General features: G+C 36.2%; 1 protein-coding gene across 1 annotated transcript in view; it reads right to left on the reverse strand.

Annotated features, from left to right (window-relative positions):
• ADGB (androglobin) overlaps positions 1-19,532 on the reverse strand; it is a 174,552-nt gene that overhangs the window by 139,416 nt on the left and 15,604 nt on the right. The window contains exons 2-5 of the mRNA XM_003790264.2: positions 12,105-12,267; positions 9,257-9,349; positions 6,108-6,179; positions 4,291-4,500 (exon numbers count right to left, since the gene is read on the reverse strand). Of these exons, the coding sequence (XP_003790312.1) occupies positions 4,291-4,500; positions 6,108-6,179; positions 9,257-9,349; positions 12,105-12,267 (538 nt within the window). The remainder of the gene's footprint in view (positions 1-4,290; positions 4,501-6,107; positions 6,180-9,256; positions 9,350-12,104; positions 12,268-19,532) is intronic.

Genomic DNA, 19,532 nt, shown 5'->3' on the forward strand with positions numbered 1-19,532 from the left:
CTAAATGGCTAGATATACTATACCCTCTTCCTCCCATGAGAATTCTGAAAGAATAATAAAATGTTGTTTTCTAATTAAGATCCTTAAGTCACAATTATAAAAGATCAACAAATGAGCAATAAGTCAACAGAGATTTCAGAAAATACTCAAAAAGAACGGTGAAAAGAAATTTTTCAAAACGACAAACTGAGAATGACAAGAAACTTGCAACATCAGAAGAAAGAAAGGAAAGAAAAATCACGGTGTGTCAATTAAAAAATGACTAAAAATTTGAAAAACAAAAATAAGTAAACATATGACTAAATGATAGACTATTCTCTTGAGCTTTTAAAATTGCATTTGAATGTAAAAGCAAAATTTATGATAAGGTTCTCAATATAAATAAAAGAAACACTTAAGAAAACTATATCAGTATAAAAAAAAAAAAAGAAAACTATATCAGAAATGGAAAAGCGTAAAGGAGCCAAAATGGTGGGAAAGTATATTCTAATTTAAGTGATAAAATGCTGATGGGGTGGGCCATGATAAGTTATGCATGTATATTTTAATTAATAGAGCAACCACTAGAAAAAAAAAACAGAAAGATATACTCAGAAGGCAGATAAATCAAACTGGAATCCTAAAGAATGTTCAGTAATCAATGTTCAATCAATCAGTACAGGAAAAGAGATAAAGAAAACTAACAAAAAATATGATAGACTTAATAACAGATTATATACTTAAATAATAATTATATACTTAAATCCAAATATATCAAGTGTAACTGGTATATACACACAAAAAAATAAAGAATAACTTGAATATACTTATGGAAGTTACGAATTTGCATGTACTTTGGCATATGTAGAAATCCTATAAAAATGCATATAAAAAGTGCATATAAATGGGCAAAAATATGTATTCACAAAGATGTTATTTTTCAGCATCATTTGTTTTGGTAAAACACACATCATAACCTAAATGTCTATCAACATAAAATTGGGATAATATACATGCATTTTTTTACCTCCATACAATGGAGTACAAAGATCAATGCATATTAGCATAGATGCCTATGGTCAGGGAAAAGAATACTTTACAAAGCAATAAATATTATATGGCCCTGATTGTTATAAATTACATATGGCAAATTTAATAACAGAAGAAAGTTTCGGACCATATACATGAATCCTTTACAAAGTAGGGAAGAATTATAGAAAAATTTCATTTTTTACCTTGACTATTCTAATAGTGTTTGAATTTACTAGAAGCATGCGTAATATTAACAGTCACAAAGTGAAAATAATGCATGTCCATTTAGAAAGAAAGCAACTGAATGATAGAAAAATAATTTGTAATAGTTTGTGTCTTGTAAACATTGTCCCTGGAATTTAATGAACAAAAATATCACTGGGTGAGACAGAGTTTACTTCAAATGAGGGATTCTAGGCTCTACCCTCAGAAAGTCTGGCTCAAGAGGTCTAGGGTGGGGCATAGGGAGCAGGAGTGTAAGTATCATGGGTGGTGTTGATGTTGATGCAGGGAGACTTCTGAACCCCACAGTTTAAAAAAAAAAAAAAAACCAACCTTAGAAGCTACAATAATATTGTACTTAAAAGTATAAGGGTCAATCAGAAATGAAAGCATTGATGGCAACTGGAAAAAAATATTGGTTTTAATATGTGTGTTTTTTCTGTTTATCAGAGACAAATGACACTCTCAGCAAGGCTGCCAACAGAGTCTGTATTTAGAGTGAGAGCAGTGGCTGAAGTGCAGGGAGTCACGGGAAGGCTGACACTGGACGCATCTGCCAGCATCATCCCTTCCAGGTAAGAGAAAGAAAAGCACTGCTCTGCTTCACAGCTTTGCTCTCGAGGCTACTAGATAAACTTTTATCTGGCTGTTGTCAAGAACCTTGATGCAATTGATTTGGTATGCAAACTGGAAGTAATGAGAATGCTTCTATGGGAGAAATGATGAGCTGATGTGAACATAGGAATTTTAAACATCACACAGGAAGGCTGAGAGCTTGCTTTGTCTCCAGAAGGTGATAAAGGCAAATGTTTCCAGGGGCAAGAGAAGAGGCAGAGAAGAATATTTGCAATAAGGCAGAGAAGGAAAATCAATCTCCAATAATGAAAAGGTAAGAAAGCATCAAGAAATCGAAGAAGATAGCCAGGCGTTGTGGCAGGTGCCTGTAGTCCCAGCTACTTGGGAGGCTGAGGCAAGAGAATCAATTAAGCCCAAAAGTTTGAGATTGCTGTGAGCTGTGACGCAACAGCATTCTACCAAGGACAACATAGAGAGACTCTGTCTCAAAAAAAAAAAAAAAAAAAAGACAGAAAGAAAGAAAGAAATCAAAGAACAGTGAGGTGGAAACTCAAGGTGTACAAGACCTGAAAGGGAAAGGAAAATAAACGCCAGGTGTAAGTTGAATCTGCAGTGCCCTGTACTTAAATCAAGCGGTCAAAGGTACCAAAGCATACTTTTATGAACATGTTTCCCAAGTGTTTGCAGGAAAAGCAAAGGAGAAAAATGTACAAATACTGAACTAAACCTGGAAGATTAAAAAAAATCAAAACTTAAATTGTGTGTTTTGGAAAGGGACAAGAAAAGAAAAAAAAAAGTAACAATAGAGTTTATCATGTCCAAACAAATTTATTCTCAAGAACTACTGATGATATGCACACAAGAGATGACTCAGCCCTCCCGGCTGGGAATGAGGCACAAAGAGATAGAAATTTCTGCCCCTAGCCCAGAGGAAATGATTTGTACCAACCAGGTGGCCTCATGTTCACCAGTGCCACCAGTGCCACCAGTACCATAATAATTCCTACAGGACCAGTTGTGTCTGAGTGCTCACGGGACCAGTTGTATCTGAGCGCTCACGGGACCAGTTGTATCTGAGCGCTCACGGGACCAGTTGTATCTGAGTGTTCATTTGCTGAACAACATCCTCACAAATCATTTCTCAGACAAGACCAATGGGGGACCAGAGGGAGCCACAGGACTGAGGTCCAGTCTCTGACCACATTTTTTCCCAAGGGCTAAATTATCTAAAGAGATAATGATTGGATTGGACTAAGATTCCCAAAGTGATCTAAATGCATTGAAAAAAATCTGAATCAAGAGGGTTTGGATTTGTAGGGAATCAGTAGAGTTAAGGATAAATAAAATCACATTTTCTTTGCAAAACAGAACCTCATGTTAATAATTGTTTAGCCCTATCCAGAAATAGATTTGTAAAGAAGGAGGGATGTCAGGAAGCAGGGTGGTGGAGCAGAGAGTGAGAAAAAAATCTAACAGGGTGGTTCAATGATTTGAAATATTTAATAGTTTTGACACCCCCCACGCCCACATCAAGGTTAGGCAAGAACCCAGGCATCTGATCTCCCCACTCTGGCTGTGCTCACCTTCTTCTTTCTATGACACCCCAATGCCATCCACTGGGTTTTCTACATTCTTCATGCCACACCCTCCCGCTTACTCATCAGAATACATTTAAAACCCTAAAATCAAACCTGCCAAATAGGACTCCTAGTCGGTAAATAAATACGATAAAAGCAATTAGAAAGTTGTTTTCTCTCCTAACAAGGTGTCAAGGTCAATTCCTAAGATGAATGGTTCAAGCCCATTAAGGAAAAAGCCATGTTCTTAGAAATAGGTAATGGAATTTTTAACTTTTTAGACTCTTCCGATTTCTTCAGATGTTCAGAAAGAACATTCTTTCCTGGTGACCAGTAAAAGCCAAAAGTGTCTGGCAGCGTCTAGGAATGTTAAATTTGGTGTCAGTCTACTTTAACTGGATTTAAAAGGGAGGTTGGATACTCTATTTGCATTTCCTACTATCCCATTTGCCTCCCTTTTAGGCAGAGGTAAAATCTCTCTGCCTCAGAGTAAGGTTTATGGCAGGAAAACAGATCTCAAGTTTAGGACACAGATCTATGGGCTCAGCCCCTCAGCTATAGCAACGCCTGGGAGAGGATTAGAGGACGCACTAGTGGTGCCTCCTGCTGTCACAGAGGGAAGCTCCTTGTGCTCACCCCTGCCTGCCCAGCCAGTCTCAGCCCGACAGTGCACAGGCAGGAGCAGGACCAGCAGGTGACAGATCCGTGATGCCTCAGTGATCCAGACAGCACCAAAGACCAATTGTATTTCTCAGTACTCAGAAATTACTCATACAGGACAGTTTCCCCAGCAGCTACACAATTAATATCCTGGATACACCACATTTTCTTATACTAGCCCAGCTACAAATACATTGCAGTATAAGAGACACATGAATTTTTATGAAAATGAACTTGAACTTACCATCCAATAAAGTTTTACAACATACTTTCCATAGCTATTGAACAGAGGCATATGGCCCTTCACAGCCTTGCAGAGAGAGTATATGTGTTCCCAGGGCTTCCAGGGGAGAAGAGGAGGTTCCCCTGAAGTCCCTTTAAAATAATTGCTCAGAATCCCTCCATTGAATATCTTCCACACTGCGTAGATTTCACTGATAATCCATCTCATCAGCTAGACACAAAAGTCATTACTGTTAATTGGCTGTTTTCACAATTGTATGTACTGTAGTTTAGGGAGAAATGCAATAAAGATCTACTTCCAGTAGCAAGATTAAATTTTGCACACAATGTAGTTCACATTTTGATTTCTGACCTACAAAAATACTCATAATACAAACCAAAATTTCTACTATGTATTATTAAACACTCATAGATAAGAAAGCTGTTTTCCAGAGTAAACTGTCAGAGATTTGGCATTGAACTCCATTTGATATTAACCTGATATCAGGGAGGGGGGAGGGTGCTGAGAGAGAGAGAATGAGAGAGAGAGAGAGCTTGTGAGAGGACATTCCATAAATGTTGAGTTTAAGAAGGAAATTATTTCTTTTATGCAAATGGACCAATTAGAGAAGGAAGGCAATAAGAAAGAATTAAAATTGTACAGATACATAAATACATATCCTCTGAATCCTGTATTTTATGTGCTGATCTGCATAGGTGCCTCCATGCTCTAAGTAAAACTCTGACTTGCTGTGTTCTTAACAGCTAACAAGCACCGTGGGAAGGGAGGCTTCACAGCAGAAACAGTGACCAACCGGGATTTGAATTCTCCTTCAGACCCTTCCCAGACGTCTGCTGTTGGGCAAGTCACTTCAGCCTATGTTGCAGTTTCTCATCTGCAATATGCAGATAATAGTATCTACTTTCCAGCATTTCTGCGAAGCATAGGAAGAATGTGTGAGAAATCTCTGGGTCACAGTCGGTGTACAGGAAGGCCATTAGTGCCTCTGTAGTATCAGATTTTATGAATTATTCATCTCACGTTTAACGTCCCAGTTTGTTAAATACTCAGGACTGACCTCATAAGATTTATGTTTTTCTTAATTGGCGTTATCTAAGAAATTCGTAAAGTTTGATTAGGTCATAAGAACTTTGTAGAGCAGATATCCTCCCATACATTCAAGATTTCCCTGTAGCAGATTTTATATACTTTTTTGACTTGGAAAATGAAAAGCCAAAAAGCTATGTAAGTTTAGGATTCATATAATAGGTCTACCTTGGACTGAAATATTCAGAGAACATTTTCCACTGATCAGTACAACTTCGCTGAAGAAATAGAATTTTGATTTTAATATTGGTCAATCCATGAAAGATAAGAATGACAAAGTATTGGAATTAATAATGATTACGCCCTTCTTCTCTGCCTGAGTCTCAGGAGAAAATAATCGAAAACTAACTTAACTAACTTAGGAGAGTAGAATAGGTCTGTTTGTGATGGATAAAACCCAAAGCAGGGAGGTGCAGGTGCATGTGGGGAGATGGGAGGTAGGAGGTGGGCAGTGGGGAAGAGGGTGGTGGGGAATGGTGGGGTACAGCTGAATTGCAATACGTATTTCAAATGAGCAATATGGCTATGTATTTGGAATTAACAAGTTGTATACGTTAAATATATGCAATTTTTAATTGTCAACTCTACCTCAAAAACTTGGGAAAAAAATATTTACTTATACCAAAACTTGAAGGTTGAGAAAGAGAGAACTGAGACCCACTATCTGGGAATTGTCTAAGAGGGTCTGAAACTTAAGTTGGTGAGACTTCAGTTCATGCTTCCCCACATACCTCGCTGCAGAGTAAGTGTCCATTTGTTGAAAATAAATCAAATGAAATTTCATTTTTCACAACTACAGGAGTCTGAAATACAAAAAAGTATATAGACAGATATTACTCCACAAGAGAAATCAAGGAAATGGAGCTTAATAGAATAGTTTTTCTGTGCTGGAAATAAGCCAAATCTGATTTCATTTCTCACATCCAAGAGAATTAGAGTAAATAAAAATCAAATACATTATTTCCTAAGATAATTCTTAGAGCTGTAGGTGACATTAATTTAATGTAATGCCATTAAAAACATAACATTTTCCTACACAAATATTACAGCATGCATTATATATATGCAGATAAGCTTAGCATGCATATACACACACAAATGGAGACCTTAGAAAGCAATTTAAAATTTAAATTTATGTTAAACCTGGGAAAATATCTTCATCTTGGGTAAAAAAAACACGAGTTGTGACAGCTTTTAAAAATCTTGACCAACTTTAAATCTCATTACATTTTCAAATTAATTTAGTGGTCATTAATTCATACACATCTAAATCAAGTACCAATAAATAAATAATAAAATAAAAGTAATAGGGAAATACAACATAACATATTAAAAATGAGCTATAATTCATGTTAAGTGCATATTTTAATGCATCAAATTAACATGAAAATGGTTTTAATTAGGAAATTAGACTTTTATGAAAGGTAATACCATCAAGTACTAACCCATCAGTGCTAGTATTTTGACCTAAAACTACCTAAAAGACTTGAATTAACTGAGCCGATTTTAACTTATAAACATAGTTTATTCTGGTTTGACTGACGGACGGAGCATTGCTAATATGTCCATTCATTTTAGTACGTGCCAGTGGGCAACAAAATTGATTATAGATTAATAAATGTTAGATACCTAAAGTTTGAGCAATTTTACTTTATTTTCTAAAAGATGAAAACTAGGAACTGAGTTTGTAAAAGATAATAAATAGTGAAGCAGAGGTCTCTACAATGGCATTTTAGCATCTCTATTCCCAACTCCTGTACCTGGGGCTGGATAAATCTGCAGATATATCAGTTCAGTATAAACAACACTGAAGGGTCTAGGCCACTACCTAGTTCTCATAAATAAATAGATCTAATCAGTTACTCCGGGATCGGAATTTATTAACCCCCTTGGTGGAAAGGGTCCGTGTTCATCCTGATGTCTTTGTTAAAGTGTGTGACAACTTAGCTTTTCTCTGACTCAAATCATGTCCTTTGATAACATCTTTTGCTTCGAGAGTTCTAGGGTATATTCTAGGTTGACTATGTTCTTAAGTTGTGCATTGTGATTATTGATTCATGAAGGTGGTTTAGTGGGTCAGGTCTAGATAGAATAGTTCTAATTCTATTGCCATGTGGTATAATAGAACTGAGTGAATCTCATGTAGATAGGTCGTTTGTGAGGGTCCATATTTAAAGAGTCTCAATGTCAAAAGTAGTTATCACTGTGGACCTAGACATTAAAGCTTGAAAAACACTATTCTAGGATTTTTCTACTTAGCCAGATTCCAGTTCTGGTTGGTTCAGCCCATATTTCCGTGTGGTGGATAAAGAGAAGGACTCAATGCCAAGGGAGAGTAGCAACACGAAATGGATGGCAGAATTACGATACGTGTAGGTGAAAGTGATGTCAACAATGATGAATGAATTTAGTTTTGGTTCAAATTTATCTCTCAGAACTAAGTTATGCTCAAAAGAAAAATATATGGTTCTACTTATCCAAATATACAACACTCCCACTTTATGAAATCTATATGTTTTATTTGCACGAAATGTAAACCATGTGCTTACATCCAGCAGAGACTGAATGTTGTTAATAACACATGGATATAAGTACATTCTAGTAACAGCACAGAGTTTATCTTCTTCATGTTAATGTTATCTAACACTAGAAGTACTTTAAAAGCATGATGCAGGTGTATTTTATTTATTTTGTTTAAAATGTCTTATAAGTAGGCATTCAAAAAGTACTCTGGTGGTCAAAGATGTACCCTATTATCATTTCTTATTTTAGTACATCTTTTTGGATTTAGCTTTATCTGATTTTCTCAACTAGTTATAGTCCTTAGAAATTAAGGCGGATCTGTTATGTGTTCTTGCATTCGCAGCACTGATGAAGGCTAACACTTTTGGGAATAAACTCAAATAATCTGTCTCTTTATGAAGAGACAGTTTTAATAGATTTCACAAATATACAGAAGAATCCACCCCATTACAACCGCTGGCCTAGCTCTAAATAACGTAGCCTACTGCTTTCCTGTGCATTCAGTGAAAGTTATAGGATATTCAAAGGAAAAAGGCATTATTGATAATTAAGCCCTTGGAAAAACCAAATATGCTCAAACTAACACAACTGTTAAGAAGCTATAGACCAGTGTGCCTAAAGTTTTAATCTATACAAGTGCTATTTAAAATTAAGGTTTCTTGAGAGATGCCTCACTCAATATGCTTCAAGTAGCTGGGCCTAGTGGTCCAGATATGAAGGTGACCTCTGGAAAATGCTTCAGGAATTGCTGTACTAGACATAGCTGAAACTTCTTGAACTGGAAAAGCTATGCTAAGAAACACTACAGAATACAGACATCCATGCCATGTAATTGGTGCCAAGAAGCAGAAAGGAGAAAGCGTGTCAGCCAGAAATCAAGGAATAACTCCACACAACATTTTAGGCTACAATCTGACGTTTTGGGAAGAAGAAGAAAACTCAAGCCTCTAAACCAGTAGTTCTCAACCTTCCTAATACCATGACCCTTTAATACAGTTCCTCACGCTGTGGTGACAACCATAAAATTATTTTCGGTGCTACTACATAACCGTAATTTTGCTACTGTTATGAATCGTAATGTAAATATCTGATATGCAGGGGGTCACAACCCACAGGTTGAGAACTGCTGTGCTAAACAAAAGTTCAATATAATTTCTTGGAATCTAGTACAAGAACTATTTAACAATACTGATCAACATTTATTTCTGGTTTAAAAGCCAAAAGCTATTACTTTTTTTTGTTAATTACTATAAGAAGTAGTTACTCTAAATCATTTCAAAATTCACATTCTTATCACTATGGGATTACATTCCCATAATTAATAAGTATTTTGCGTAATAGTAAAAACATTTCTTACCCGACTAATTAAAAAATCCTGTGGACGTTTCCAGGAATAAATTTTCAGTGATGGTGGTAACTCAATCTTTCCTTCAGGGTCTTCAAAACAATGCTATATAAAAATAAATTAAGCTTTTTCTGCATATGTCTTTATTAAAAAGAACACAACTCAATAAAAACAAGTAAGTGCATACCTTTGATCAATCAGTACACAGTTATAAAGCAATTTATGTGCTTGCTCTCAAAGCCAATTCATGGAATATTTGGAGAATACTGAATTTAACAATACCGTATACAATCAGCAGAATGTGAAATGCTGAGTAGTGTTTTAATTGTAGAGGAAGTAACCCAAACAAGCTTTGGATATGAATTAGATACGGTAGGAAATCTGTTTTGGATAGGCCAGATATGGCCATGTTTTTCTTTGAGAAAAACCTTTTTTTAAGTAGAGAAGAGTTTTTAACTGAATGGAGAAATATTTATTTAATGTTCAACTATTAGAATCAAAAACAGGATTGTACGTAAAAAAAAAAAAAAAAAAAAAAAAACCTGTGGTCTTTGACCTGATGGACTTTTTATTTGTTCATTTGTAAAACTAATTTATTCTTTTGGGATAATTATAGGTGTTGTACATGCAGAGAGATGTATGAAATGACACACAGGGTTTCTGTATTTCCTTTACCATTTATTCCAAGGACAACTGCTATACTTAAGGCAATAATCTCGGTGAGAAAAATGAATGTTGCAAATCAGAACTAAGAGTGACAGTGTCAGCCAACCGTGGAGATGCAATCGCAAAGCTTGGACATTGTCTACCTAACCCTCACTCCTGTGGAGAGGCTGTTGTTGTTTTGTGAACCAAGAATCCTGTGCTTGTGGGACAGAACCCGGGTGGGAAATAAGGTTCCATCCCTGATTTTACCACTTTGCCCTGTAGTTTGAGCTAGTGCTCCCTACCTCTGAAAGTGACAGTGGCAGCATGAGATGTAGATTAAGGCTGTCAAGTGCCACACTCCATTGGATGGCTCCTGTTCACATCAAGAGTCAGCCTAGTGTCTTCCTAACCATGCAGTTTTACACAGTTCCCTGATCCAAGGCCCACAGTATTACATTGGGGTCTGATGCTCAGCCAGCCTGATTCCTATTTGCTGCCCCCAAATAAAATAGACATCAGGTAACCAACACACTCACTACTGCACCAGCCTCTCTGGTTTTCTGCCAATACATGTTCTTCCAACACACATGCCCCCACTTTAATAACACTGATCAACTCCAGAATTTGATACCCAGCCTTCCAGAGATCTGTAAGAATTTTTCAGTCACCTGACTAAAACATGCTTCCACTCCAAGCTCCCTAGAGAGTTATTTTATGTTCTATTTCAAAACTGTCAAGCAATTTATACTGTCCCCTCCCTGTCATTTCTCCATACATTGGAGTGACTCATCTCTCCGTCTTCTCTAGAACATCACTGCTCAACTGAGGACTTGCACAATCTCTGAGAGCTACACACACACACACACACACACACAGAGTCCCTGTAAGTCTGAATTGCTGCTAAAAATTCATAGACCATGACCATTTTCATTTGAACCCTCTGGGTCAAAAGTCTTTTGCCCCTAAAAGTTTCATGATCACTCTAGATATGGCACAAAGACTGTGTTCCCTCACACTTGCTAATTTGGAAATTGTTCAAGTGCTAACAGAGTCAGCAATTAGCCTTCCATTGAATATCTTTTGTGAATAAATCACTGATATGAAACATGCGCTTTGTGAACTAAATTTTGTGAAGAGAATATAAATGCTAGTGTTTACCATTTCAGAATACTTTATGCAAATAGAGACACCAGGGTTCAATCTAGCCCTCTTGGCGATTTTGTGTTCCAAAAATTATAGTGTTCTATAAATATTTTAAATGAATTACTATACCAAATAAATAAGTCACATTGTAAATGTTACCCAGACCCGTAGGCTCAAAAAGACATCTTTAGAAATAAACACTTTTAGGGGGAAGTAAGGGACAGGATCTGGTCCTGTTGCTCCGGGCGGAGTGCAGAAGTGTAATTATAGGTCACTGCAACCTTAAATTCCTGGGCTTAAGAGATCATCAGTTTCCTCAGCTTCTCAACTAGCTGGGACTACTGGTACTCAATGCCACATCTAGCTAATTTTTAAGTTTTGTGGAGAGACAGGACTCTCACTGTGTTGCTCAGGCTGATTTTCAACTCCTGGCCTCAAGTGATCCTTCTCAGCCCCCAAAAGTGCTAGGATTATAGGCATGAGTCTCTGTGCCCAGCCAAGCTAAAATATTCTATATAGGCCAAAGAACCTAAAATAACTGGAAAATGTAGGCACTCCACATAGCTCCAATCTTGGGGACCTATCATGTTTATAGGTGAGAAAGTAAACAAAGAACAACTCGGATCTTTATCCACATAGCTTGAGGGGATATTAAGAAAAATCCAGGTCTTATACCATAGTGACATTTCTTTTAAAAATCCCACTCCCTAGAACCTCCAAGTAATAGCTCACAAGGCTGACTTGGACCCTCATTCTCTAAACCACCTTCTAAACGCCTGCTTCCCAACTTTGTCCATAATTCGTTGGCTAACCTGTTCTATCTCTTAATTTCCCTTTTGTTTCACTGTAACTCTTTGGTCTTATCTCTTTCCTTCTATTTACCCAAATGTGATTCACCAAAACTTAGGACTAAGGCTTTGAAAGATAAGGCATAGGCTGGCAGAGAGGGCAAGTCGACAAAAGACGAAATTTCCCTTTGGAATAAAGGTTGTGGAGAAGAATGAGCACACTTCATTTCCACTATAAAATTAAAAAGCAAAATGAAATGAATTGTGTTAAGTCTCCTTACAAATGTGGGGCTTTTTCCCGTTTTGTCCTTTTCTTTTCCGCCTTTGCCTGCATCCCACTTTTCTGCGTTTATATCACTTTCACTCCACTCTGGCCAGATGGGGAATTTTCCCTTCCTTTGTTCAACAGAACCAGGTTGTACATTACCACTAAGAGAGTAGAAACTAGAGAGAGAGATTAGAAGGTTAATTTTAATTAAGATCTCTGACATAAAATATTGAATTAGTTGCATGACATAAATTTAATTATCTTATCATCAGAGTTATGTTAAATACAATTTTCAATACAGTCATACCTGTGGCCAGACAGCTTCCACACGTTGAACTTCTAAAGACTGAAATGACGTTAAGGAGATGACTCTATATGCAAATTTGGGGCATTAATTCCTACTTACTAATGCAAGATATTAAAAAACAAATATAAATATTATTATCAAATATCATAAAAGCATAAGAATATTTATGTATAATTCATACTTAAAGAAAACCCTTTATATTTATAATAGTAACAACTTTTGGAATATTAACATGTGGTATAATTTTGAGTTTTTATTAAGTGATCATTATTTTAAAAGAAAACTGTAAAATACAAATCAGATAAACAAGAAAAAACTACCCAACTCACTTTAAAAACTATATTGTCAAAAACTAACCTCTCTAACAACTATCTAACAATATATAAGATATACATATTTTCCTTTAAAAATGAAATCATCCTGCATATAATTTTTATATACTGCTTTATTCTATTTATTAATAATGTTAATATTTCTCATGTCCTAGATATTTATCTAAATATTAATTTAATGATTATATTATATTCCATTGTATGAATATACCACATTTCATTTAACTTAAGTTTCTATGTTTAGAAATGGGGCGTTAGACTTTAAAAATTTTTCACTTTAACAAATGAGATTGTGGTGGTTGTCTTTATTGCTAAATGTTTGCTGACATTCACATTCTTAAATATTTCCTTAGGATAAATTTTAATAAGGCATTTTACTGTGCCAAAGTATATCATATTTAAAATTTATTATATAGCTTCTTTGAAGAAAAGTTTGGCCTGTTTCCTACTTTCTACAACTGTGCATTATAATTTTTGTCCCTTTAAGCCTTGAATATTACTTTTTGTCCATTTTTATGAATTTCAGAGTTTACAATAAGAATCTTGTTTAATTTTCAAATTTGTAACCATTAGTGAGGCTAGAACCCTGTCCAGACCCTGCTCCAGATTTTGAGATAAGCAGTTGAGAAAAAGACTAACATCTCAACCCTTACAGAATTCACATTCTAGTGGGTTCTAGACACAAAGGAAACAGCATAAATTGAGTAAAATAGATAGTATACAGTCATGCATTGCTTAATGATGGGCATACATTTTAAGAAATGCATCACTGGGGTAATTTTCTGGTTCTGTGAACACCAAAGATTGTAATTACACAAATGTAGATGGTACAGCCTACTTACTACACATGTAGGCTATATTGTATGGCCTCTTTTCTGCTCTGGTCTACAAACCTGTACAACACTTATTGGACTGAATACTGTAGGCAATGGTAACACAACAGTTAAGTATTCATTTATTTAAACATATTTAAACAGAAAAAAGGTACAGTAAAAACACAATATAGAAAATGAAACAAATCTTGGGACTTGTATAAGGATACTTACTGGGAACGGTTCTTGCAGGACTGGAAGTTGCTCTGAATGAGTCCATGAGTAAGGTGTGCGTGAATGTGAAGGCCCAGGATACTACCATAGGTTGCTATAGATTTTATAAACACTGCACACTTAGGCTACACTAAATTTATAAAAAAATTCTTTCTCCAATAATAAATTAACTTAATCATACTATGTGACCACCCTCGTGCATACAATTCATCATTGAACAAAATGTCGTTATGCAGTGCTTAGCTGATGAGAGAGTGACAAATGCCAAGGGGAAGAAGAAAATGGATAGGGGAATCAAAGAGTTAAAATATTCGATTTTTTTTTTTAATGGGGTTAAGGAAAATGGCTCTAGCAAGTTAGTGTGTAGTGTATGTAGTGAAAGAAAGTTTGGGACAAGCTATGTGAATATCCAATGGAAAGAATTCCCTAGATGCAGGGAACAGAAAATTCCAATAGCAAAGAAGGGCACTCCAGGTGCAGAAAGCAACCCAATTTATTTTTTTTTTTTTTTTGAGACAGAGCCTCAAGCTATCCCCCTGGGTAGAGTGCCATGGCATCACGCTCACAGCAACCTCCAACTCCTGGGCTCAAGCAAGTCTCCTGTCTCAGCCTCCTAAGTAGCTGGGACCACAGGTGCCCGCCACAACGCCTGGCCATTTTTTGGTTGCAGCCATCATTGTTGTTTGGTGGGCCTGGGCTGGGGATTTGAACCCACCACCTTAGGTGTATGTGGCTGGCACCTTAGCCGCTTGAGCCACAGGCGCCAAGCCCAACCCAACTTATTTTAATAATAACACAGAGGTCAGTGTGGCTGAAGGTGAGGGAACGAGGAAGTAAAGGAAGATGATCCAGAGGGAGGACAGGACAGAGGAAGATTGTTGAGGCGATCTGAGGCCAGGGCAGGGCATTGGTCTTTATCTGAGAGAGACAGGATGACAAGGAGGGTTTTCAACACAAAATGATGTGACTAAAATCTGATGATCACTCCTGATGCCATGTTGAGAAGGAGCCACGGACACAACACAGAAGGCTTTGAAATAACAGGTGGGCACTAATGGGGATAAAGACTGAGTTGATAACTGCAAAGAAGGCAAGAAATAATTGAATTCTGTGTATATTTTCAAGGTAAAGAAAGTAGGTAGAATCTATATTTCTGGATGGACAGAAGACCACAGGACAGGGGCCAGACTGAGGCAGGGGGATGAACCAGCAGTTCAGTGATGAATGAGGTGTGCTTTAGATGCCTAAACTACATCCTTGGGGTTGCTAAATGGGTAGTTAGATCTAAGATTCTGAAGTGTAGGAGAAAAAATTGGGCTAAAAGTGAAACGTTGAGAGTCATCGGTATTTAAGTAGTATTTAAAGTCTTAAAGACTGGATGAAATCACTAAGTAAATGACTACTTGAGAAAGAGGCACTCCTAGGGATGCTATTTAAAACACCTAACAACTGGTATGCCTGGAGCATTAGCCAATCTACACAGAGCCTGACCACAATGCTGGGTGAGTGTCTTCAAAGCTTCTAGGTAGGCCAGACATTTATTTTTGTTTTTTTATTTTTGTTGTTGGAGCATGTAGAATCCTCAGGGTAGATCAGGGATCCAGGGCAAAAGACAGACAAGTCTAGGGCTCAGAGTTGTTGGTAAGGTACTTGTAATAAATAAAAAGATTTCAATATTCTAACAAGCAACATAGCTGTATTTATGCCCTGGTACTCCATATTTAAAAGTCAGAAACATAAGAAGGAAACAACTGAGAAAACTGAGACATAAGTCACAGAATATGGTAGACAGAATAATCTTCCCCACCCCGAAATATATACAGATCTTTGTCCCTAGAAACTGTAAACATGTGAACATGTTATCTTCTGGGCAAAAGGGAGTTTGTAGATGTCATTAAGTATTTGGAGATGGGAAAATTATCCTGCATTATTGGGGGGCCGGGGGGGAGGGATGTAATCCCCAGAGTCCTCAAAAGTGGAGGAGGGAGACAAAAGAATACAGAGGGAAAAGTGATGAATGAACAGTGCATAAAGGCAAACTTACTGGTTTTGAAAACTGAGTGAGGAGGCCACAAGCCAAGGAATGTAGGCAGGTTCTAGAAGTACTGGATTCTTTCCTAGAACCTCTGGAAAGGACAATGGTTCTGCTGAAACATTCTTGTTATCTCAGTCCCATGTAGAACTTCTCACCTCCAGAATTCCAAAACAATAAATTTGTGTGGTTTTAGACCCCTAAATTTGTGATATTTTATTACAGCAGCAATAGGAAAATAATACAATGAGGCAGGACAAACACAGCAGAAGGTGCCACCTTAGAAACCAAGTCAACTAATTTTCTTTGAAAATGAAGAAATGAGTTTTAAACCTAAATGTTGCTGATAGATCAAGGTGAAGTGAAAACAACTAAATGTTGAATTTAGCAATAAGAAAGTTAAAATCTCACATCCAGCGTGGAAGGGAGGTAGAAGTTCTTTCCTGAACATTCTTTTACAGCAATGCTCAGCTTTCTACATCCTTTCATGTTGTTTCATTTTTTTATGGCACCTGACTACACTCTCATAATCCTTTGTGTATGCTCTTACTATTTGTCTCCACACATAGTATATGTAAGTTCCACACATGTAGGAACATTGGATTTTTTGTTCATTTCCTCCAACTCTAGCAATCAAAATAGTACCTGGGCAATGTAGGAAATCTATCTATCCTGTATGTGAAACAAAAGAATGAATGTCTATATTTTACATTTTTAATAATTTCTAAGTAGAACTGTTTCAAATTGTCATACATATGTAGAGGCTGACCAGATGCCTAGCAATCCTGTTCCCATTTCTTTTCATGTATGACTAGTATTATGTGATGACATCTCAGACAGTAAAATTTGTTCCAGAGAAAAGTATTTATCTTCAGACTCATAAAAAATTCCATGTTATTTTTTCAAAAGACCAACTCTGTGTTTCATTAATTTTCTGAATGATTCTTTTGTTTCCAATGTCATTACTCTCTGATTTAATTTTAAATATTTCTTTTCTTCTACTGGGTTTAAGCTTAGATTGTTCTTTTTCCAGTTCTATAAGATAGTTTGTGTGTTTGTTGATGCACTCTCTTTCTGTTTTTTGGATGTAGGCATCTAAAGAGAGAAATTTTAATTTTCCTGTCAGGACTGCTTTTGCTGTATCCCACAGGTTTTGGTAGCTTGTGCCTTCATTGTTTTTATGCTCAAGGAAGTTAATGATTTCCTCTTTTATCTCTTCCTGCACCCAACTGTCATTCAGCATAAAGTTGTTTAATTTCCACGTCCAACGTGAGGTTGAACGTTTTTGTGAGAGTGAGTTCTACCTTTAAAGCCTTGTGGTCTGAAAAGATACAAGGTAAAATTTCAATTCCTTTGATTCTCTTGTGGGTTTTTTTGTGCCCTAAGATATGATCAATTTTGGAAAACATTCCATGGGCCGATAAGAAGAATGTATATTCTTGAGCTTTGGGGTGGAGTTTTCAAAATAGGTCTGTAAAGTACAGTTGTTCTAGGGTGACAATTAAGTTCTTTGTATCTGTGTTTAGTTTCTGTTTAGAGGATCTATCCAGTTCTGTAAGAGGAGTATTAAAGTCCCCTGCTATTATGGTATTATGGAATATCATATTGCCCAGACTAATTAAGGTCTGTTTCAGAAATCTGGGAGCATTTAAGTTGGGTGCATAAATATTTAGAATTAAAATGTCTTCTTGTTGTATTTTTCCCTTGACCAAAATGAAGTGTCCATCATTGTCTTTTTTTACCTTTGTTGCTTTAAATCTACTTGTATCTGAAAATAAGATTGCAACCCTTCTTTTCTTCTGAATTCTGTTTGCCTGAAAAATTATCTTCCATCCCTTAACTCTGAGTTTTAATTTGTCCTTTGAGGCTAGGTGTGCTTTCTGCAGACAGAAAATGGATGGCTTGTATTTTTTTTTTTAATCCAATCAGCTAGTCTATGCCTCTTCAGTGGGGAATTCAAGCCATTAACATTTATTGAGAGAATTGTTAAGTATAGTGGCATTCTGGTCATCTTATTTTGTGAAAGTCCATTGCTTAGTTTTATCTTTTGCATCATTGTGGAAGCTAGGTTTTGTCCTTTAGTTTCTGAGTGCTTACTTTGCTGGTGGTTCATCATGATAGTGTGGAGAACAGGTCAAAGTGTTTCCTGCAGAGCTAGTCTTGTGGCAAACTTTCTCAATGTTTGCATATCAATAAAAAGATTTGATTTCTCCTTCAATTTTAAAGCTTAACTTATTAGGATATAGAATTCCAGGCTGGCAATTTTTTAAGATTTCTTTTTTTTATATTTTTTTGTTAAATATTTTCCTGATTTAATTCCAAGATAGAAACTACCCCTCCTTTATCTACCTTGAGCATTCAAAATGCACTCATTCAATTCACCATCTTATTGAAAGAAAATCTGAGAATTTGTACATTTTTAAGGAGTGTTCTTAAGTAGCATGTAAAAATATACAAGAGATAAGAATTACTAGACTAATTTTCTAGGGAAAATGAAGCTTTTTTCATAATACTAATAGAAAAATCAAGGCCTCAATCAGCACTTCATAATACCTGTTTTATTGAGCACTGGTACAAAATTACTGACAAAAAAGAAATGCTGATTTTGTATATCAAAACCATGATAAAATTACCTCATTCAGAAAGCTCAAAATCTTAAGATATATTTTTTGAAAGGAAGATATCATTTCTTAAAAGGGGGGGGGCTCTGCTAAGAACGGTTTTATTCTTTCTTCCTTCTGTCAAGTGTAAAGTAAATGTTCTAGCTCCCTCCCTGAAGCTATTAAGCTTTATCTCTAATTGGCCTACTTTCCCTGTAACACATAAAATCTGTTTCCATCTATATTGAGGATTATTTTAAAAGATTCTCATTAGCAGTGTCTTATACCAGCCCAATAGATCACTTAAATGGTTACATATGTCACATAAACAACGCTTAGATACAGCTCAAGGTCAAATATACAGATAGACTTAGAATGACCCTATAAAATGTTGCCTTTGAAATTCTCAGCATGGTGTGCCTTTGAAGTTCTCTGGCAAAGCTAGTTACTGCTGTAGCATAGATGGAATCCTTTAAGTATTCAAAGCACATTATTCCTGTCCTCATCAATTCTGGAAATAAACTAAGCTTAAACACAAAAGTAATGTGGGAAGAATTAGGAATTAGTAATACGGAAAAATAAACGTTGCCAAATTTCAGAAAATTCAAACCAGCAACCCTGAAAAATCAGAATGATTCACAGAGACGCTTTATTCACATAGCAATATACACAAGTACTAGTAAGTTATTTCATTCATCAAAATTGCAAGTTGTATAAAATATTTCAAAAATAAATACATAAATATATGCCTAAAGGCTTCCTCTCCACACAACAGGTCTAAATATGTTATTGGGATAGCAGGAGTGTCACTAACCCTTTCAGGAGAGGCTAGAAATCTGTTTCTAATACAGATTTGTGCAAATGTTATTTTTTTATTTAATAAAAATCAATGGAAAACATGTATAACATAAAATCTGTATATTCCAAATGCCTAATACATGTATAGGGTATTCTAAAAGAAACCAAATGGAAGAAGGTGGTAAGAGGCCAATTTCCAGAGTAAAAGTATGAAATATGAAGCTGCTTCTGGAGAAATGAGAGCAGGCATAAAGGAAGCAAATGATCATAACTGAAAACCCTTGAAAAATATCAGGGCACTAATTACAGAAAGAACCTGCAGTGGT

This window comes from Otolemur garnettii, unplaced genomic scaffold (genome assembly GCF_000181295.1).
Source record: "Otolemur garnettii isolate 467f Iridium unplaced genomic scaffold, OtoGar3 scaffold00042, whole genome shotgun sequence".
Classification (NCBI taxonomy): domain Eukaryota; kingdom Metazoa; phylum Chordata; class Mammalia; order Primates; family Galagidae; genus Otolemur; species Otolemur garnettii.